We start from the raw sequence: 18,908 nt of genomic DNA, 5'->3' as shown, positions 1-18,908 counted from the left end.
GAAGCTTCTGGTCTGCATGGAGCACTTTATGAAGATCAATTTCCATATTGTGTTTCCATCTATTTATATTTTTAGTGCATTGAATCCCAATAATGACAGGTTGTGGTGCCAAAAATAAATGTACTTTTACTCTACATATGATGACAGTACAACAAGAACTGGTACAGTTGTCTGAATAAATGAACTTTGTTGTTAATTGACAAAAATATTAAATAAAAATAAAACTCAACAGAAGAAATGTTATTGTTATTGCTTTTGACTTGTATCAAACATGTTTACATCTTTGGTGCCATAACAAAATGAGGTGTGTCGAAGTGAACAATGAAAACAACAAAAGTTAAGAGTAAAGGAATTAAATATTAATTATTAGCAAATAAAATATCAATTAATAAACACATGATACATTACTGATGTGGAGCTATTCAGTGGACAAAAAAAAAAAAAAAATGTCTTAAGGAAGAGTCGTGCTGACAACCCGGTTCAGTATAAACCATAATCTCTGAACAATCTAAACGGTCTTTAAGTTAATTATAATACGTCGATTCTATTTAAATGGAGAAATGAGAAGTTGAATGACAGAAGATCGTACATAGCTAGCCCTAGTTCCAACATAAAACTAGGAATCACATAATGAGAGGTTGAGTGATGGAAGATCATACATAGCTAGGCCTTTAGTTCCAACATAAAACTAGGAATCACGTAACAAGAGGTTGAGTGATGGAAGATCATACATAGCTAGCCTTAGTTCCAACATTGATAACACTGGTATAATACCACTTCGCCTAATGAGATAAGTTTGCTTTAATGTAACTTTAAACCAGCCTGCTACAAATGGACTATGTAGGAAATGGATGGAGACCCCTGTGGTCTTGGGATCCTGATCATGGTATGTGCACATGACTCAAAATGAGAACTCCACTCTTTGAAATTTGTACCTATTGCATCAACTAGAACATTCAGATTATGCAGTGCTTTTTATTAAAAAATGTCACATTTTATAAAACCAGCATGGATTGATAAGTCCAAACAAATTAAACAACTCGTCATCAAGAACAAAGTTCACAATCGACATTTTTGAGAGAAACAAAATCACAACTTTGATACCTCATTTTTTTTTTCTGGTTTTCCATTCACACACAAGGTAATACTTTGGCCATGCAAGTTTTGTGGAGCCTCTTAAGTAGGGCTTAGTTTCATGGAGCTAGCCTTTCATAAACCCATCCATTCTGTCCCTGATGGAGAAGTTCACCATCAGCTACTTCACCGCTTTTTAACCTTCTGAAAACAATTCGGTCGTGGAGTCTCGTGCTCTGTCCCTGCCAAAACTCAATTACCTCTGGTATCACTCTGAATCCACCCCTGTTTAAAGAAAAATGAGGGGGAAAAAGGGAGAAAATCACATGAATGGTAGGACATAATCAGGGGTGTAGGAGCCGGGGGATACGTGCCTCCCCCCCCCCCACTTTTTTCCAAACTAGCAAATGTGCCCCACTGGCAAATCAAATGTGCTCCTTTGATGAAGAACTGTCTTTTAGATATCTTAAGCCTTTGTTAATTTTAATATTTAATTTTATTTATTTTTAGTCTGTACATGCTGCTTTTAAACCGGCATCCCATATCTTTTTGTAGCACAGTTAACAATAAACAATCTCAATAAAAGTATTGATAGCATACTGTACTAACAAGTCATATATATTTTAGTGATATGGCCAGTGTGCATTGGTTTATAGCATAACGAGTGGTGGTTGTGGAATGAGAAAGTGTCCATCTGATGTTATGCCCCCCACTTTTTGGAAGCTTCCTACCCCCCTGGACATAATAACAATGTCAAAGAAGGGAATTAAACTTTCTCTGCTAAGATTTGGTTCCAATCATCAGTTAAAAACAAACTTCAGACTGGACAAATTCTTTAAAGGGTTTTCATTGATATAAATATAGAATACAAACGGAACCTTTTCATCATATGGAAAGATCAAAAAGAACCAATCAATATTGACAATGTCATTTCCTTTTTGTGACCAGTATTTATCACAAATCTTACCAAAAATCAGGTTTCGGTATCATAGATTCCGGGTCTTCATATTTCTCTGTGAGTTCCTTCTCCTTGTCTATCAACGTCTAAAGGAAGAAAGAAGAAAGGACTTCTATCTGTACCAGAAACTTGACTGAATTTAGTCTTCTATCTGTACCAGAAACTTGACTGAATTTTAGTCTTCTATCTGTACCAGAAACTTGACTGAATTTAGTCTTCTATCTGTACCAGAAACATGACTGAATTTAGTCTTCTATCTGTACCAGAAACTTGACTGAATTTAGTCTTCTATCTGTACCAGAAACTTGACTGAATTTAGTCTTCTATCTGTACCAGAAACTTGACTGAATTTAGTCTTCTATCTGTACCAGAAACTTGACTGAATTTAGTCTTCTATCTGTACCAGAAACTTGACTGAATTTAGTCTTCTATCTGAACCAGAAACTTGACTGAATTTAGTCTTCTATCTGTACCAGAAACTTGACTGAATTTAGTCTTCTATCTGTACCAGAAACTTGACTGAATTTAGTCTTCTATCTGTACCAGAAACTTGACTGAATTTAGTCTTCTATCTGTACCAGAAACTTGACTGAATTTAGTCTTCTATCTCTACCAGAAACTTGACTGAATTTAGTCTTCTATCTCTACCAGAAACTTGACTGAATTTAGTCTTCTATCTCTACCAGAAACTTGACTGAATTTAGTCTTCTATCTCTACCAGAAACTTGACTGAATTTAGTCTTCTATCTCTACCAGAAACTTGACTGAATTTAGTCTTCTATCTCTACCAGAAACTTGACTGAATTTAGTCTTCTATCTCTACCAGAAACTTGACTGAATTTAGACTTCTATCTCTACCAGAAACTTGACTGAATTTAGTCTTCTATCTCTACCAGAAACTTGACTGAATTTAGTCTTCTATCTCTACCAGAAACTTGACTGAATTTAGTCTTCTATCTCTACCAGAAACTTGACTGAATTTAGACTTCTATCTCTACCAGAAACTTGACTGAATTTATCTTCTATCTCTACCAGAAACTTGACTGAATTTAGTCTTCTATCTCTACCAGAAACTTGACTGAATTTAGTCTTCTATCTGTACCAGAAACTTGACTGAATTTAGTCTTCTATCTCTACCAGAAACTTGACTGAATTTGGTCTTCATTGGGAAAACATTTTCAAAAATGTCCTCTGCTCCAGAGAATGACCATTAAAAGGATGAGTTTAGACAGAATGAAGGGAAGACTTAAATGCTGGGAGTGTTTTTCATAGATATTCCAATTTCTTGAGATATTCACCACTAAATATGCAAAATTGTCAAGAATGCTCCCATTTATTTATTCATTCATCTTTATAGATTGAGATATGTTACAGCACTTCCCAAACTCAGTGCCAAAGATCTTTTAAACCGGATCCATCCCACACAATAGGACCTATAGCGGTATCTGCAGCACTGTTAGGAACCATGTGACACGCCCTCTGTAGAAATGCTGAAGTTCTCCATTGCTCACCTGTCTACTCTTAATCGGTGTACTCTGATGACTAACGCAAGCACCTATCTGGCTATTTTTCGGACGAGAGTGAAAATATGTCGTTGATTCTTCTTCTGTCAGTTTCTCTACATTGCCTTCTACTCTCACCTGTAAACATTAAAACATTCAAAGCAAATATGGTCCTCTTTCATGTTAGTACTCTTGGAAAATAATAATGAAGATAAAAATAACAATAACAACAACACAATGTCCCACATGGCTTGCCATAGAGATGTACCAGTACCAGTTGTACATACAAAAATTTATATTGTCATTGGTCTACTGAAGCACACAATGTCTGGAAGTACCCAAGATAATAAACTGGAGCAGATCTGATGTTTAGAAGCAGTGCAAAATATAGCAGTCTGTGTTTAATCAGCTTAAAAGTTATTCTTCTTTGGTGTATATTTAAATACATCTGCAACAGTATCAAGCACTGCAGTGAACAACAAATTAACAATAAGATTAAACTTACTGTATATGCATTCATGAACATATCATGCACTTTAAGGTATTTCTCTTTATAACTTTTCTCCAACCCCCCAATCTGTTAAATTGTTTCTATCACACAAGTCGACAGGAATTGATGTTATCTTGTCACTGTGATCGTTCGTATGATTGTATGATCCATACTACGGTCTTACCGATCTATTTAGTTTTGCCCAGTAGAAAACCAAGGAAGCTCTTGGGTTAGTCAACTGATGGGAAAAGAAAAAAGAAAGGAAGGAAGTTACCAAAATTATGCAGTTACAGTATAGAGTAATTAATTAATGAAGTTAATTGCAAAAATAATTTTAAAAAACCTGAATATCAACATATGAGTCTTGATGACATAATTAAACAGACTAATTTCATCTGACCTTTGACCTTTAATGTATTCCCAGTGTGCATGGCTTTTGACAGAGAACATAACAACTTTTCATGTTTTTGTTATATTCAGTAATCATGGAATTATATTCCAGTCAATCTGTGAAAAACGATGGATCAACCTCAAATCTAACTGCAAACGAATACATTTTTTGGCGGTTTCCAACAGAGACATTCCTTGTGATAAACATATCAAAAATATACATATTCGTCAAGCTTGCAAAACCGAAGCAAACGGGGCTTTATAAAAAAAATGGCTGATCGCGCCTGACCTACATCGATAACGAACCATGTTCATCAGTTTTAAAGCAGTAGAAATTGGTTTGACTGGCATTAAATAACTATAAATGACATAATTATAAGCATATTGAGAACTGATCATAAATTTCCCATTACTATCTTCATTACTGTAGGTAATCAGTTCAGCGAACGAGCATACGCTCAGTGTGCACTTGTTTTGTTATCTTGTCATTCAGTGGAATATACACTATCAGATCATACAGTGGCGGAGCTAGAGGTATTGGTCAGGGGGGCGAGAATGGTCTGTAGGGGCAATTTTGACACTATCTAAGCGGAGCGCCACCACAGGTTGGCGCGGAGTGTACAGACATTTTTTGAGTAAAGATACTCCCTAGATCGCGGGAAATGACCCTTTCTGGGTCTTGTTAATTTGCAGATAAACGAAGAATAAATAGGTGTCATCACCAACAAAATGTGACAAATGTCTTTAGGTAAATGAGAGGGCAATAAAAAAGTCAATCGCGAATAAGTAAAAAATGGTAAAAAGCTGAAAAGGGTGTTGAGCAGCAGTCCATTTGAGTCCGTCAGGAGGGATCCGCCCCCCCCCCCTGACTGTATGGACGCTCCGCCACTGATATCATAAGTTCCAATAACTGTTTTAGCCGGTCACTTCCTTGTCTACAAATGTCTTCCTTGCCTGCAGGTGTGACAAGGTCATGTACACACTAATTAAGGATAAGGAAGTACTTGAAAAGGTCCAGAGGAGGGTTACTAGGATGATTAGTTCCTTAAAGAGTGTTCCTTATTATAGGCGGTTACAACTGCAGGCGCGGATCCAGGGGGGGTCCAGGGGGTCCGGACCCCCCCTGCTCTTGGCCAAAAAACAAAACAAAAAAGAGAAAAAAAAGAGAGAAAAAAAGAGAGAGAGAAAAAATAATTAAATTAAACACCAATTTTAAACATGTAGGACGTCAGAAGGGCGGTTATCCTTACAAGTCAGCCAGGTGTGTCTTTTCCGTCAAATGAACTATAGTGTGCACGCGTGCTACACGTGCAAAAAATGCCTAAAAATCTCAATTTTCAGACCGAAAAGTTTCAAAATTGAGGTGGTGTTCGAATTGTTTTGGGCAGTGAGGTGGCAGAGCGGTAGGCTGCATAGGATGCGCCGACGAATTCTTCATGAGAGATCGTTTTCTGCGGTGAGAAGGCATAAAACTGTTCTCCGATCAACAATGGACAAGGAACGTCTCACAGCTATAAAACTAGCTAACTCGTACTGATGCAGATACATTTCGAGTGAGTTTTTGCAGTGGCGGGGCGTCCATACAGTCAGGGGGGCGGATGCCCCCCCCCCCCCCCTGACGGACTCAAATGGACTGCTGGCGCCCTTTTCAGCTCTTTACCACTTTTTACTTATTCGCGATTATTGACTTTTTTATTGCGCTCTCATCTACTTATTGACATTTGTCACATTTTGTTGGTGTAATTTGGCGATGACACCTATTTATTCTTCGTTTATCTGCAAATTAGCCAGGCCCGGAAAGGGTCATTTCCGGCGATCTAGGGAGTATCTTTACTCAAAAAATTTCTGTACGCTACGCGCCAACCAGTGGTGGCGCTCCGCTTAGATAGTGTCGAAAGCGCCCCTACAGACCATTCTTGCCCCTCCTGACCAATACCCCTAGCTAAGCCACTGAGGCCCTGCATCAAACAGTGGTGACGGAACGGGAGGGGGATTGGTGGCTAAAGGCATTATGATTTTTGTATCATCTCAACTCATCTGATATGTATTACCATATTTCATAGATTGTTTTTTTCTCATCAATTGAGAAATTGCAGACATGAGATCCATTTTTTCAGGCTAGGTACATGCAGCTTAGAATACTCGGGAAGTGCCGTTTCCGGCCATCTGGGGGGGTTTGTAAAGCCAAAAATTTTCTGGTACGCTCCGCGCCAACCGATGGTGGCGCTCCGCTTAGATAGTCTTTCGATCAGGCGCGGCTGGACCAGTCAGACCCCCCCCCCCTGTCAAAAATCCTGCATCCGCCCCTGAACTGTTGAATCTCACCACACTGTAGCATAGGAGGTTACGTGGGGACTTGATTCAGGTTTTCAAGATTGTGTATGGTTTTGACAATTTATCCTTTAGCGACTTTTTCATGTTTGCTAATAGTAGTTGTACCAGAGGTCATTGTCTTAAACTCCAAAAGTCACAAAGTAGGATTATTATTATTATTTTTTTCTAATAGGTTTGTGAATGAGTGGAACGGTTTGCCTGAGAAAGTTGTACTTGCAATTAGTGTCAATGGGTTTAAGAATGCTTTGGACAAGCACTTTAAGCATTGTAATCGGGTCTGGGTGTTTGTGTCTTCAGTTTTTTTTCCTCTCTCTATAGGGTCCTTGATGGGGACTTGAGTGTCCCTCCTGATCCATATTTTATACTAAACTAAACTAAACTAATTTGCTCACTAAAGTAGCAGGTTTTTTCAGCCACGATTTTCAGTATTTCTGCAACGTAGATTTATGTCTAGAGAGGATGATTGAATCTACCTGCTAATGTTTTAAAACAATTCTTTTGCAATTAGTATAAGGTTAAAACATACACTGACTGGACTATTATCAAGTATTTAGATATGTGCATCAGGGACGTAGCCAGGGGGGAGCAGGGGGAGCGACCGCTCCCCCCCCTTTCAGTGTCGATTTTTTTTTTTAAACTGTCGTTTTTTTAGCATGGTATTTTGTCAGTGCACTTTTGATCTTGAATACTCGTCAGCTCCGTTAACTCGATTGTAATCGTAGTAACATTCACGCCTACTGATTCAACTACTTACTTAGTTTGGCAGATGCAATTAGCTAAATTTAGCTTATAGCCAATTACAAGCCTACAGTTGGCCACTGCGTAATAAAATACATATTGCCTACCTAACCGCACTCTATGGAATGTCACGAACTGTATGCACAAAAACGTCGACAACGTTCGTTCAATGAGTCGTTCTAAGGTGTTGCACGAACAGCATGTTATGAAGCTAAGCTAGCAATCGTACGTGATACGCACTTCCTATAAATAATTATTACACTGCTAATACACTGCGATAACGATATTTGTTTTTAGGCCACTGCATATCTGGCTGTATTACAAAATATGAAAGTTTATATTGTCCATCAGTTAAGTTCGTCAAATGTATTAAAGTCCAGACATTGGACAATACACAAGAATCATCCTCCTGGTAAACTTGTAAAAGAGCACTATGTTTGTCTTTCTGATATATTATGTAAAAGAACATGTAAAAGAATTTAAACAGGAAACAAAATCTGCTGATAATGATATCATATGATCAGGACGTAACCAGTATGTAGCACGATAGTTTCATTCAACACTCTACCCGCCGAAAAAGACTATAGGATCCGATCTTGTCAGTTTTTTTAACATGTAGTTAAGAACCCGTTTACGCAGATAATATTTCAGTTGAGAAAACACTTGAGAAATTTGCATCAGATGGCAATCGTCGGATAGCTCTCGCCTTCTCTTATTAGGCTAACTAGCTATACAGTTGTATCAAAGACATTTCTGGACTATATTTGTATCTACAAGTATCAGAAGTTGAAAAGTAAGACTACTCTGTACATGTACCTTCAAGGGCGGCGGAACCGGGGGGCACAGGGGGTAAGTGCCCCCCCCCACTTTTCCTCAGGTTAAAAATGTGCCCTTTTTCTACATAAAACTTGTACTCTTGATCACCTTATTAGGTCAGCGATATTTCAGTAAGAGATCTAATCCTAATTTAGAACTATCAGGGGCGTAGCCAGTATGTAGCACTGTAGGCCCGGGCCTACACTTTTTTTGGCCAAGTTATCTTTTTTATTAAAACACCCATAATTCAAATCAATAAGCTTGCTGGACGAGTTTAAGAGCCTAGACAGGAAAAACTATTGAAATGAACGTAGCAAGATTATGGCTAAATTAGGTGACCTATTCTTCTGTCATCTAGGCTGTCATTCATATCGCGTGCCGTTTCATTCAATACTCTACCCGCCGAAAAAGACTAGGATAATATCTTGTCAGTTTTTTAACATCTACTTAAGAACCCGTTTACGCAGATAAAATTTCAGTTGAGAACATTCCACAGTCAAATAAGCCTATCGTTGATTAACAGACTTTATATGTATAGATCTGCAGCACTTTGTTGCCTGTTGTTGTCACGATCGGCGTTCCAAGTTCCAAAACAGCCTTTTCGATCAACATTTACTAGCATACAGTTGTATCAAAGACAATTACTGGCTATGGTTGTATCAACGACATTTCTGGCCTATCTTTGTATCTACAAGTATCAGAAGTTGAAAAGTAAGACTAATAAGACGGGGGGGGGGGGGGGGGCGTTGATGGAGTGATGTGTATACGCAAATAAGATAATACAATAAGATTTATAAAGGGTACTAAATATCAGTCCAATCGAATTTCTGCAAAGTGCCCTTTGACGTCGGTGCCCCCCCCCCCCCCAGATTAAAAGTGCTTCCGCCGCCCTTGTGTACCTTGCTAATTTTAATACATTATGTTTTATGGAATTACGTACTATTTTAACTCGTTTGTTTTTTGGGTTTAAAAGTGATATTGAATGAGGTGTCTCAAGTTAGCAAGAGGCCAGGGAACCAGAATGAACATTCGGGAAGGGCCGTTTCCGGCCATTTGGGGGGTTTGTAAAACCAAAAAATTTCTTGTACGCTCCGCGCCAACCGATGGTGGCGCTCCGCTCAGATAGTCGTGCTTACAACTTTGAAAATCCATATCAATCGCAAAAAGTGCTCCCCCCCCCCTTTCAAATTCCTGGCTACGTCGCTGATGTGCATAGTATTTAGAAAGTAGAATGATGTTTTATTAAAAAATAGTACAATGAATCCTTCAACAGTACACAAAACATCACTAAGTGTTGCCCATTACTGACTTTGATATTGGTTTGCAAGGTTATCCTGTTTGATCAAGGCTAACCTCAAGTGACATAACGCACATCAAAACCAACATGCTTCTTGCATTCATTAAGAGGCAGCTGCAAGAACATTTGATCTTTTCCATGTTTTCCTACATAACATGTCATGTCATATGAGATACAGTACGTATAAAGGCATCATTAATGCAGATACACTAAACACATATACACATATACCCACAAATAGGACATCAAGAATCTTGCGAAATGATTATTGCCGTCACCCAAATAGGTCTTGAAACCGATCCACAGGAAACTAATATAAATTGTACAGCGTACAGTAATCTGATCAAACTGTGCAGAGTTATTGTACTCACATCCTAGAATAGTTGGCTGTACTGTGTGAGTTTGTACTCACACTGGTACTTTGTAAAATCTTACATAGATTGTAAAGCAAGATTAAGACTGGGACTCATGCTTAGAGCCTTCTACTCACATTCACACTGGCCTTGTACTCACATTCACACTGGCTTTGTACTCACATTCACACCGGCCTTGTACTCATATTCACACTGGCTTTGTACTCACATTCACACTGGCCTTGTACTCACATTCACACTGGCCTTGTACTCACATTCACATTGGCTTTGTACTCACATTCACACTGGCCTTGTATTCACATTCACACTGGCCTTGTACTCACATTCACACTGGCCTTGTACTCATATTCACACCGGCCTTGTACTCATATTCACACTGGCCTTGTACTCACATTCACACTGGCTTTGTACTCATATTCACACTGGCCTTGTACTTACATTCACACTGGCCTTGTACTCATACTCACACTGGCCTCGTACTCATGTTCACACTGGCCTTGTACTCACATTCACACTGGCCTTGTACTCACATTCACACTGGCCTTGTACTCACATTCACACTGGCTTTGTACTCATATTCACATTGGCCTTGTACTCACATTCACACTGGCGTTGTACTCATATTCACATTGGCCTTGTACTCACATTCACACTGGCGTTGTACTCACATTCACACTGGCCTTGTACTCACATTCACACTGGCCTTGTACTCATACTCACACTGGCTTTGTACTCATGTTCACACTGGCCTTGTACTCACATTCACACTGGCCTTGTACTCACATTCACACTGGCCTTGTACTCACATTCACACTGGCCTTGTACTCACATTCACACTGGCCTTGTACTCACATTCACACTGGCTTTGTACTCATATTCACACTGGCCTTGTACTCATATTCACACTGGCCTTGTACTCACATTCACACTGGCCTTGTACTCATACTCACAATGGCCTTGTACTTACATTCACACTGGCCTTGTACTCACATTCACACTGGCCTTGTACTCACAATCACACTGGCCTTGTACTCATATTCATACTAGCCTTGTACTCATACTAGCATTGAGCTCATATTCATACTAGCCTTGTACTCATACTAGCATTGAGCTCATATTCATACTAGCCTTGTACTCATACTTACCTTGTGCTCATATTCATACTAGCCTTGTAATCTTATTCACACCGGCCTTGGACTCATATTCACACCGGCCTTGTACTCATACTAGCCTTGTGCTCATATTCATACTAGCCTTGTACTCATACTAGCCTAGTGCTCATATTCATACTAGCCTTGTACTCATACTAGCATTGTGCTCATATTCATACTAGCCTTGTACTCATACTTGCCTTGTGCTCATATTCACACTAGCCTTGTAACCATATTCACACCGGCATTGGACTCATATTCATACTAGCCTTGTACTCATACTAGCCTTGTGCTCATATTCATACTAGCCTTGTACTCATACTAGCATTGTGCTCATATTCATACTAGCCTTGTACTCATACTTGCCTTGTGCTCATATTCACACTAGCCTTGTAACCATATTCACACCGGCATTGGACTCATATTCATACTAGCCTTGTACTCATACTAGCCTTGTGCTCATATTCATACTAGCCCTGTACTCATACTAGCATTGTGCTCATAGTACTAGCCTTGTTCTCATACTAAGGGAAAATTCTACTTGCACATGTACTCACATTTGCTGAACTGATGATACAAGTGGTCATACCAAAGCAAACTGACAGAATAATTCAATAGTAGTAATTTACTTATTAGCACACCATTGTCTTAAGATCTAGTTATAGACCTAATTTACGGTCTGTCAGAGAGGCTTTAAAATGCATCAGTTTTTCTTTGCAGGGGTGAGGTAAAATATTTAGGACTGGAAGAGTGGTTCAGGAGAGACACTTTAACTAACGTTACCATGGTGAGACAAGTATTACATACTCTCATCCTACCCTAGTAAATAAAGTGTATAATACTATATAAACTTCTACTCGACATTTTTATGGAATGCTAGAGTTTTAACTAGTTGTTGCTAAAGTTCAAAGTCTAAAATAGATTGGTAATATATTATTCTGCAGGGAGGTTTCCCAGTGTTAATGTTCAAAAAAGAAAATCGTAAAGTTGATTGGTAACGAAACGATTTCAGTCGGCCTTAAAGAGACCAGTGACTTATTATAGATCTATGCTATACATACTAAAATGACAATACACTAATGAAACACACCAGGTAGTGTATATATCATCAACTGCTAAATGGAGATAAAAGTCAGAATTTATATTCCAGACTACTATGATTAGGAGAGTACAGGATTATTAGAGAGAATAGTGTCAACTATCTTTACATATTTACAAACTGCTAATTACTGAACTACAGTTTCATCTTTTTTATTATACTGTGGAACCTTCCTTATAATTCAGACACTTACTTTCACTGCTTGACAAAGTTGCCCGCAGAATTTCTGATTCTTTACGAAGAAAAAACAGCCTAATGATTATTTTGCATCGTGAAGGTGGTGAATATTTGTGAATGCATCTGGCACCATATGTCACCATGGCGATTCAAGCAAAGTTTTTCTTTATAATGTACAAATTTATTTACCTGCTGAGGGATATGCCACTCTTACTGGACAAAGTGTGACACTTTTCTGCCACTAATAAGCCCAATCTCTTTAAATAATAATACTGCACACTTTCATGGATGGTATTATCTTTCACCGACAAGCAGAACTTTTGCACTAAAAGGAACAATTTTGGGCGTTGATGGATGACTTGAGGCACAGAATTAATTTTGATATGCTGTAGCATGCTGGATAGCATTCCTATATGTCCATGTTGTATTTCTGTAACACTTTCAATTTGGAGAAATGACCAATTAAAGGCATTGAAGACTCGCGCAAAAAGCAACGTCTAATGCCGGTAATCTGACCTTGTTTTTGGATGAGGTGTAACAGAAGTGTTAGACACCAACATCGATTCCCAGAAAATACACACACACAGCTTGCTACCGTCGGTAATTAGACACTAGTGTACAGTCAATACATGCAGCTATGGTCAATACCCACAGCACAGTGTACAAACGATACAGCGATGGACATCTCAGGTCCAGCTAAAGATAACAAGGTATCACGTTTCATTACTGTCTGCAATTTGTAGGGACAAGAAAAAAACTTCACTTGCAAGCAACGGAAAGTTAACTTTCACAGATGGCGGCACGCGGTTTGGGGCGAGTCTTCAATGCGAGTCTTTAAACAGCTGAGGGTCATCAATTAAAGTGACTGGACTATATAGTCTAATACAACAGACCATTCTAGGTCAGCTTCTCAGATGTAACACAAAAGTCAATGGGAAACCATATGACCCTAATGGCCTAAGTATAACGACATGTTTACAATGTAGTGCAAATTTGTCAAGGACAAATGGTGCTAAAGGTCATTCACAGGTGCTCTGTTGCTAGATTGGAGTTAAAAGAACATGTTTTTGTCAGAGTTGTTAGGGGAAAAGATATATAAATATTTAGGCCTGCACTGAAAAGCCAAAATCATGATCAACGAATATCTAAAATATCTTGGAAACCAGACTAAGATGTAAAGACTTGCAAGTTGCAACCTAACTTTTCTTTCTTGGACTATAACATATCAAGGCAAGAAAGTTCTGCCTGAAGTCTTTCTTTAAACCTATTTGACCTCACAGAGAGAGAGCTCACCAGTTCTTTTCCCTTCCGACTTTCATAGTTTGTGTAAAACTTGAATCCCTTGTCGTCAAAGCCTTTTAGGAGGACAAGTCTTGCAGATGGTATCCCATCTCTGAAAAAATTAAAACATTAAAAAAATAAAATAAATAAACAAAGAATAGACAAGATCACTTGATATTAAGGACCTGCACTGCATTTTGTTCTTCTAAAAAATATATTTTATTTTATTTTATTTCATTTTTTTTTTTGCTTTCTTATATATTTTCTAATGATGTTCTATTTACTAATTGTTTACGGAACAAGAGTGGGGAGATGATGGGACAATGAAGTGCAAACTGGAAGATATTTTACTTAGCATCCATTCCCTGTTACCTGCCCCGGGGTCCTTGGTTCCACAAACGTTATTGTGACCATACAATAGTATTTTATGTTACAAAAGAATACCTGCATTGCAAGATCACATAGGATGTTGTGTGTCACATAGTTCAGTATGCTGCAATATCTTATGCATATCATCTTACTTCGTTGCTGTTGCTAGGACCATAGCATTCGCCTCACTACCATCATCTATCTCGGAAGCTATTTTGAACCATTCTCCAAATTGTTGAAGTGGATCAGTTGACACCATGTCTGATTCCAAGAAGGCCTCATCACTTTTCTTGTAAGCTTTCCTCATGCCACCTAAGTCGATGCCATCTAAACTGGAATGTGCCATTCTCTTTGGTAACCGTGGCAGTTGATGTGACCTTGACAGAAGAGGCTTGGACTTTGTTGCATTGAAAAACTGGTGAGCAAAACAACAGCATACCAGCCACCTAGAAATCATTTGTATCACTGAAATAAAAAAATGATTAACGTTAGTTTTTTTTCCCTTTCCTTTTTGGACAAAATTACATCTTCATCCACAACAAAGAATTGGGCACAAATTACATCTTGTTATTTAACACCATGTTATCAGTGGCGGAGCGTCCATACAGTCAGAAGGGGCGGATGCCCCCCTGACGGACTCAAATGGACTGCTGGCACCCTTTTCAGCTTTTTACCACTTTTTACTTATTCGCGATTATTGACTTTTTATTGCGCTCTCAAATACCTATGGCACATTTTGTTGGTGTAATTTTCTAACAATGGTGATGACACCTATTTATTCTACGCTCATCTGGAAATTAGCAAGGCCCGGAAAGGGTCATTTCCGGCGATCTAGGGAGTATCTTTACTCAAAAAATTCTCTACGCTCCGTGCCAACCTGTGGTGGTGCTCCGCTTAGATAGTGTCAAAAGCGCCCCTACAGACCATTCTCGCCCCCCCCTGACCAAAGCCCTAGCTCCCCCACTGCATGTTAAGCCATGTGCAACTTTTACCAAACCAAAACTCTTCAAGCAGATGTACCAAATATTGTATATCTTCATCTATTAAACTAGGAATGAAAGCAATACATCACAGTTTATTCGAGGGATCTATTTTTATGCGGGCACTTATTATAATGAACTGTCAGAAATTCCATGATTTTACCTCAGCGACGGAAAGTAAGCCAAACTAGCAATGTGTTTTTCACAAAACTGAAACCAAAACATGATGTTAATTTGTAAAGCTATGTCCACCTCATCCATGTCAAGTAATTTCATATGAGTTAACTGACTTACATCTACTAGACTATTATTTGTTTGTGTCCAATGAAAGGAAATTTATATCCCCACATTATTATTTCTGAACTTTCTTATTATACTTGTTACATTTGAATAACATCAAGGAATAGTTTCTTGTAACTCATTTAAGATCATCCAAGTGAATTCCAAATGGTATATACCTTTTAGGCGATTTTTTTGTACTATTTGGTTTGATTGTTTCCTGTATTTTAAATGTTTACTGTGTATTAATTGTTTCAATTCCTGTAAAGCGCTTCGAGCAGTGTTGCTGATGAACGCACTATATAAGTACTATTTTATTATTATTATTATTATTATTATTATTATTAATTATTATTATTATTATTATTATTATTCTACACTTTTGAAGTAGAATTTTTCGTGCAGATACTGCCATGGAAATTGCCCAAAATGTCAAAATTTTGTCAAAATATGAAAAGTGTATATGTGCACATTGGTTGTTAATCAGAGAAATTGATTCAACAATGACTATAGTTAGAAAGGTTCATAGTCTTATTAAAGTTTGTTATAAATGAACCCACCTTAATTGCCACTTATTGACCAATGAAAACCATACATTGGAACTTTGAAGTAGTGCACAAGGCAGCTTTTGTAAGATGCAGTGCTCTTTAATACACATCTCAACACCATTTAAGATTAACACAAACACAAGGTCCATGTGAGTAACGCCTCTGGGGCCTAGCTTATTGCTGTATAAAGTTCATTCTCAGTAATACTAGAAATCAACTATGGTTGATTTTGCATGAAGTTTAAAAAGCCTCATCAAAAGGAAACTAAAAGTTCTTATGTGTAGTAAATATCCCAAGTAGAGATTTTGTTTGTATTTATTAAATGAAAATTCTTGTAATCTGAGTAAAGAGAGAGAAGAGAATCAAAACCGATTATGTACACTGCACGGTGAACCAGAAAAAAATTGGAAAACACAAGAAAGAAAAGATGCATGACAAGCAGAAAAAGGGAACTAGAAATTTTAAATATGTCACCAAAGAAGAAAAAAATATGGTTCCTATCCCCATTTGCCCCTCCTTCCACAAGAAATGACAATCTGCAAAGCTTCCTTGAAGTACTATATAAATGACATAAACAGCAACGGCACTGAATGTGTGAGGTCTGTTGCACCATTGTAACTTTGCATATCTTCGTAGTTGCCTTTTTCCTTAGTCAAATTGTAACTACTTTTTCAATCACAATTTTTAATCCACATATGCTAGGGATGTACTGGATTTCAAATCAGGCCAGAATTCCAAAACCGAATTGAAAATTTTTTAAACATTAAAGGGTGTGAAGACTCGCGCAAAAAGAAAAGTCTAATGCCGGTAATCTGACCTAGTTTTGAATGAGGTGTAACAGAAGTGTTAGACACCACCATCGATCCCCCCAAAAACACACACAGCTTGCTACCATTGGTAATAAGACACTAGTCTACAGTCAGTACATACAGCTGCGGTCAATACCCACAGCACAGTGTACAAACTATACAGTGATGGACATCTCAGGTCCAGCTAAAGATAACAAGGTATCACGTTTCATTTCTATACTGTCTGCATTTTGAAGCGACACGAACAAAACGTCACTTGCAAGCAACGGAAAGTTAACTTTTTCAGATGGCCGCACACACGGTTTGGGGCGAGTCTTCAATGCCTTTAAGAGGGAAATCCAACCAGTTATGCAAGAACCAACAGTACTAAAATTCATCTGAGCCCACACAATAGCAAAGCCTACAATGAGCTCACCCCTCATTTTCACCACACAATATTTGTTTCCTTCATGAGCTATTACACATACTGTAGTCTCTGCCCTTTAAACCTAACTTGTGTTACAACAAGTGAAGGTTAGGCTGTGTTGCAGCGTACACTAAAATCCTAATGAACTGGTTTTTGAATTATGGCTATATTTCCTAGATGCATAATTTCATATGATGAACATAACATTTGCAAAACTGGTTGCTAATAATTACTATAACTGAAAATATATTATTTCTATCCCAATTGAAACAGACTTCAACTTCAAAAATAAAAGCATGTCATGCAATGAAAGAGCTCTAAGTAATAAACATCACCCATGATAAAATATGAATAAAAATTAAAGAGGTATACTTTTTTCTTATCCACACCCCCCCTCCCCCCCCCCCTTTCCACTCTGTAAAAAGTAACATTAGGCTGGCCCTATTGGCCTAATAACAATTTAGAATAGAAACGATCGGAATAAAGTGTTCATTAACGTGTGTTGCGATTCATCTCATCTAATATTATTGCAGAATAAGACATAAATTTATCTCATGACAAAAGCCAGTTGTGACAATTTGTTTAACATTTCTTAAGTATTTTCGCGGAACCCGTCATAATGTTATAGGTGTAACCTAATTTACGTAATTCTGGATCAAAACGAGTTCTTGTGTAATATAATGCCTACTAAACACATTGAAAATTACCTGCAGCAGTAAGAGGAGATGGCTAGCCTTTAATTCGCAGTTCGATGTAATGCAATCTCGATCACATTACAAGCAATCGTGTCCACTGAGATCCTCCACCGTTTCTTGGGCTACGAATACGTGTGATTGCGTAATTGCAAGAATTCAAGTAGTCACATACTACGTGCACTAGCGAGCTAGCGTAGCGATGTTATTTACACAGTGCCCAGAATCCAGATACCAGGTCAACTGCTGTTTTTACGACCAGGGAGTTGTCTGTTATGACCTCACCTTGCAATAGTACGTTAGCTGGGTTGGTAGATTGATCAAGAGACTTGTCTAGCAGCGGGCAAATGTATATGATAAAAATGTATGTTTTCTAGTGAATAAAATTTTGATTTGGTTGTGAATAAAAATGTATGTTTTCTTGTGAATTCAGGAGAGTACATAAATACTAGGTATGAAAAATTAAGAAATTGCATATCTTTAAAAACCTTGGTCGATTTTCAAAGATGTTCGACATTGCACAAACTCGCCCCAAACCGCGTGCCGCCATCTGTTGCTTGCAAGTGAAGGGTTTTTACATGTCGCTACAGACAGTAATGAAACGTGATACCTTGTTATCTTTTATCTAGACCTGAGATGCCCATCGCTGCTATGTACACTGTTTTGTGGGCAAGGGCGGCGGAACCGGGGGGGGGGCACAGGAGGCACGTGCCCCCCACTTTTCCTCAGGATAAAAATGTGCCCTTTTTCTACATAAAAATTGAGGTGTCTCAAGTTAGCAAGAGGCCACGGAACCAGAATGAACACTCGGGAAGGGCCGTTTCCGGCCATCTGAGGGGTTTGTAAAACTAAAAAATTTCTTGTACGCTCCGCGCCAACCGATGGTGGCGCTCCGCTCAGATAGTCGTGCATACAACTTTGCAAATCCTGGCTACGCCCCTGACTTTTAATGAATTTCTGTGGCTGAAACTCAAAGCTATTTCGAATAAAAAAAAATTGTTAAGATATTAACAAGAAATTAACTCTAATTCGGAAGATTCCTACTTTAGCAACTAGCATGATTTCACCTCATTTTGTCTCAAAAGAAAACTTGTTCCTTGTTTCCCAATTTGCACATTGGATATTACAGTGCTAGTATGCATAT

At 38.3% G+C, this 18,908-nt stretch overlaps 2 protein-coding genes across 2 annotated transcripts in view; one reads left to right on the top strand and one right to left on the bottom strand.

The window, feature by feature from the left end:
- LOC139958666 (26S proteasome regulatory subunit 8) overlaps nt 1–18,908 on the top strand; it is a 204,192-nt gene that overhangs the window by 85,208 nt on the left and 100,076 nt on the right. The window lies entirely within an intron of this gene.
- On the bottom strand, nt 241–18,049 carry LOC139958429 (pyridoxine/pyridoxamine 5'-phosphate oxidase-like). The gene is made up of 7 exons (XM_071955505.1): nt 17,780–18,049; nt 14,203–14,515; nt 13,694–13,793; nt 4,209–4,262; nt 3,544–3,672; nt 2,042–2,118; nt 241–1,359 (listed from the first exon to the last, which is right to left on the bottom strand). The coding sequence occupies exons 2-7, from the start codon at nt 14,505–14,507 to the stop codon at nt 1,194–1,196; spliced, it is 831 nt and encodes a 276-aa protein (XP_071811606.1). The 5' UTR covers nt 14,508–14,515; nt 17,780–18,049; the 3' UTR covers nt 241–1,193.

The sequence above is a fragment of the Apostichopus japonicus genome, chromosome 18, assembly GCF_037975245.1.
Source record: "Apostichopus japonicus isolate 1M-3 chromosome 18, ASM3797524v1, whole genome shotgun sequence".
Lineage (NCBI taxonomy): Eukaryota > Metazoa > Echinodermata > Holothuroidea > Aspidochirotida > Stichopodidae > Apostichopus > Apostichopus japonicus.
This window is presented reverse-complemented; position numbering and strand designations above follow the sequence as displayed.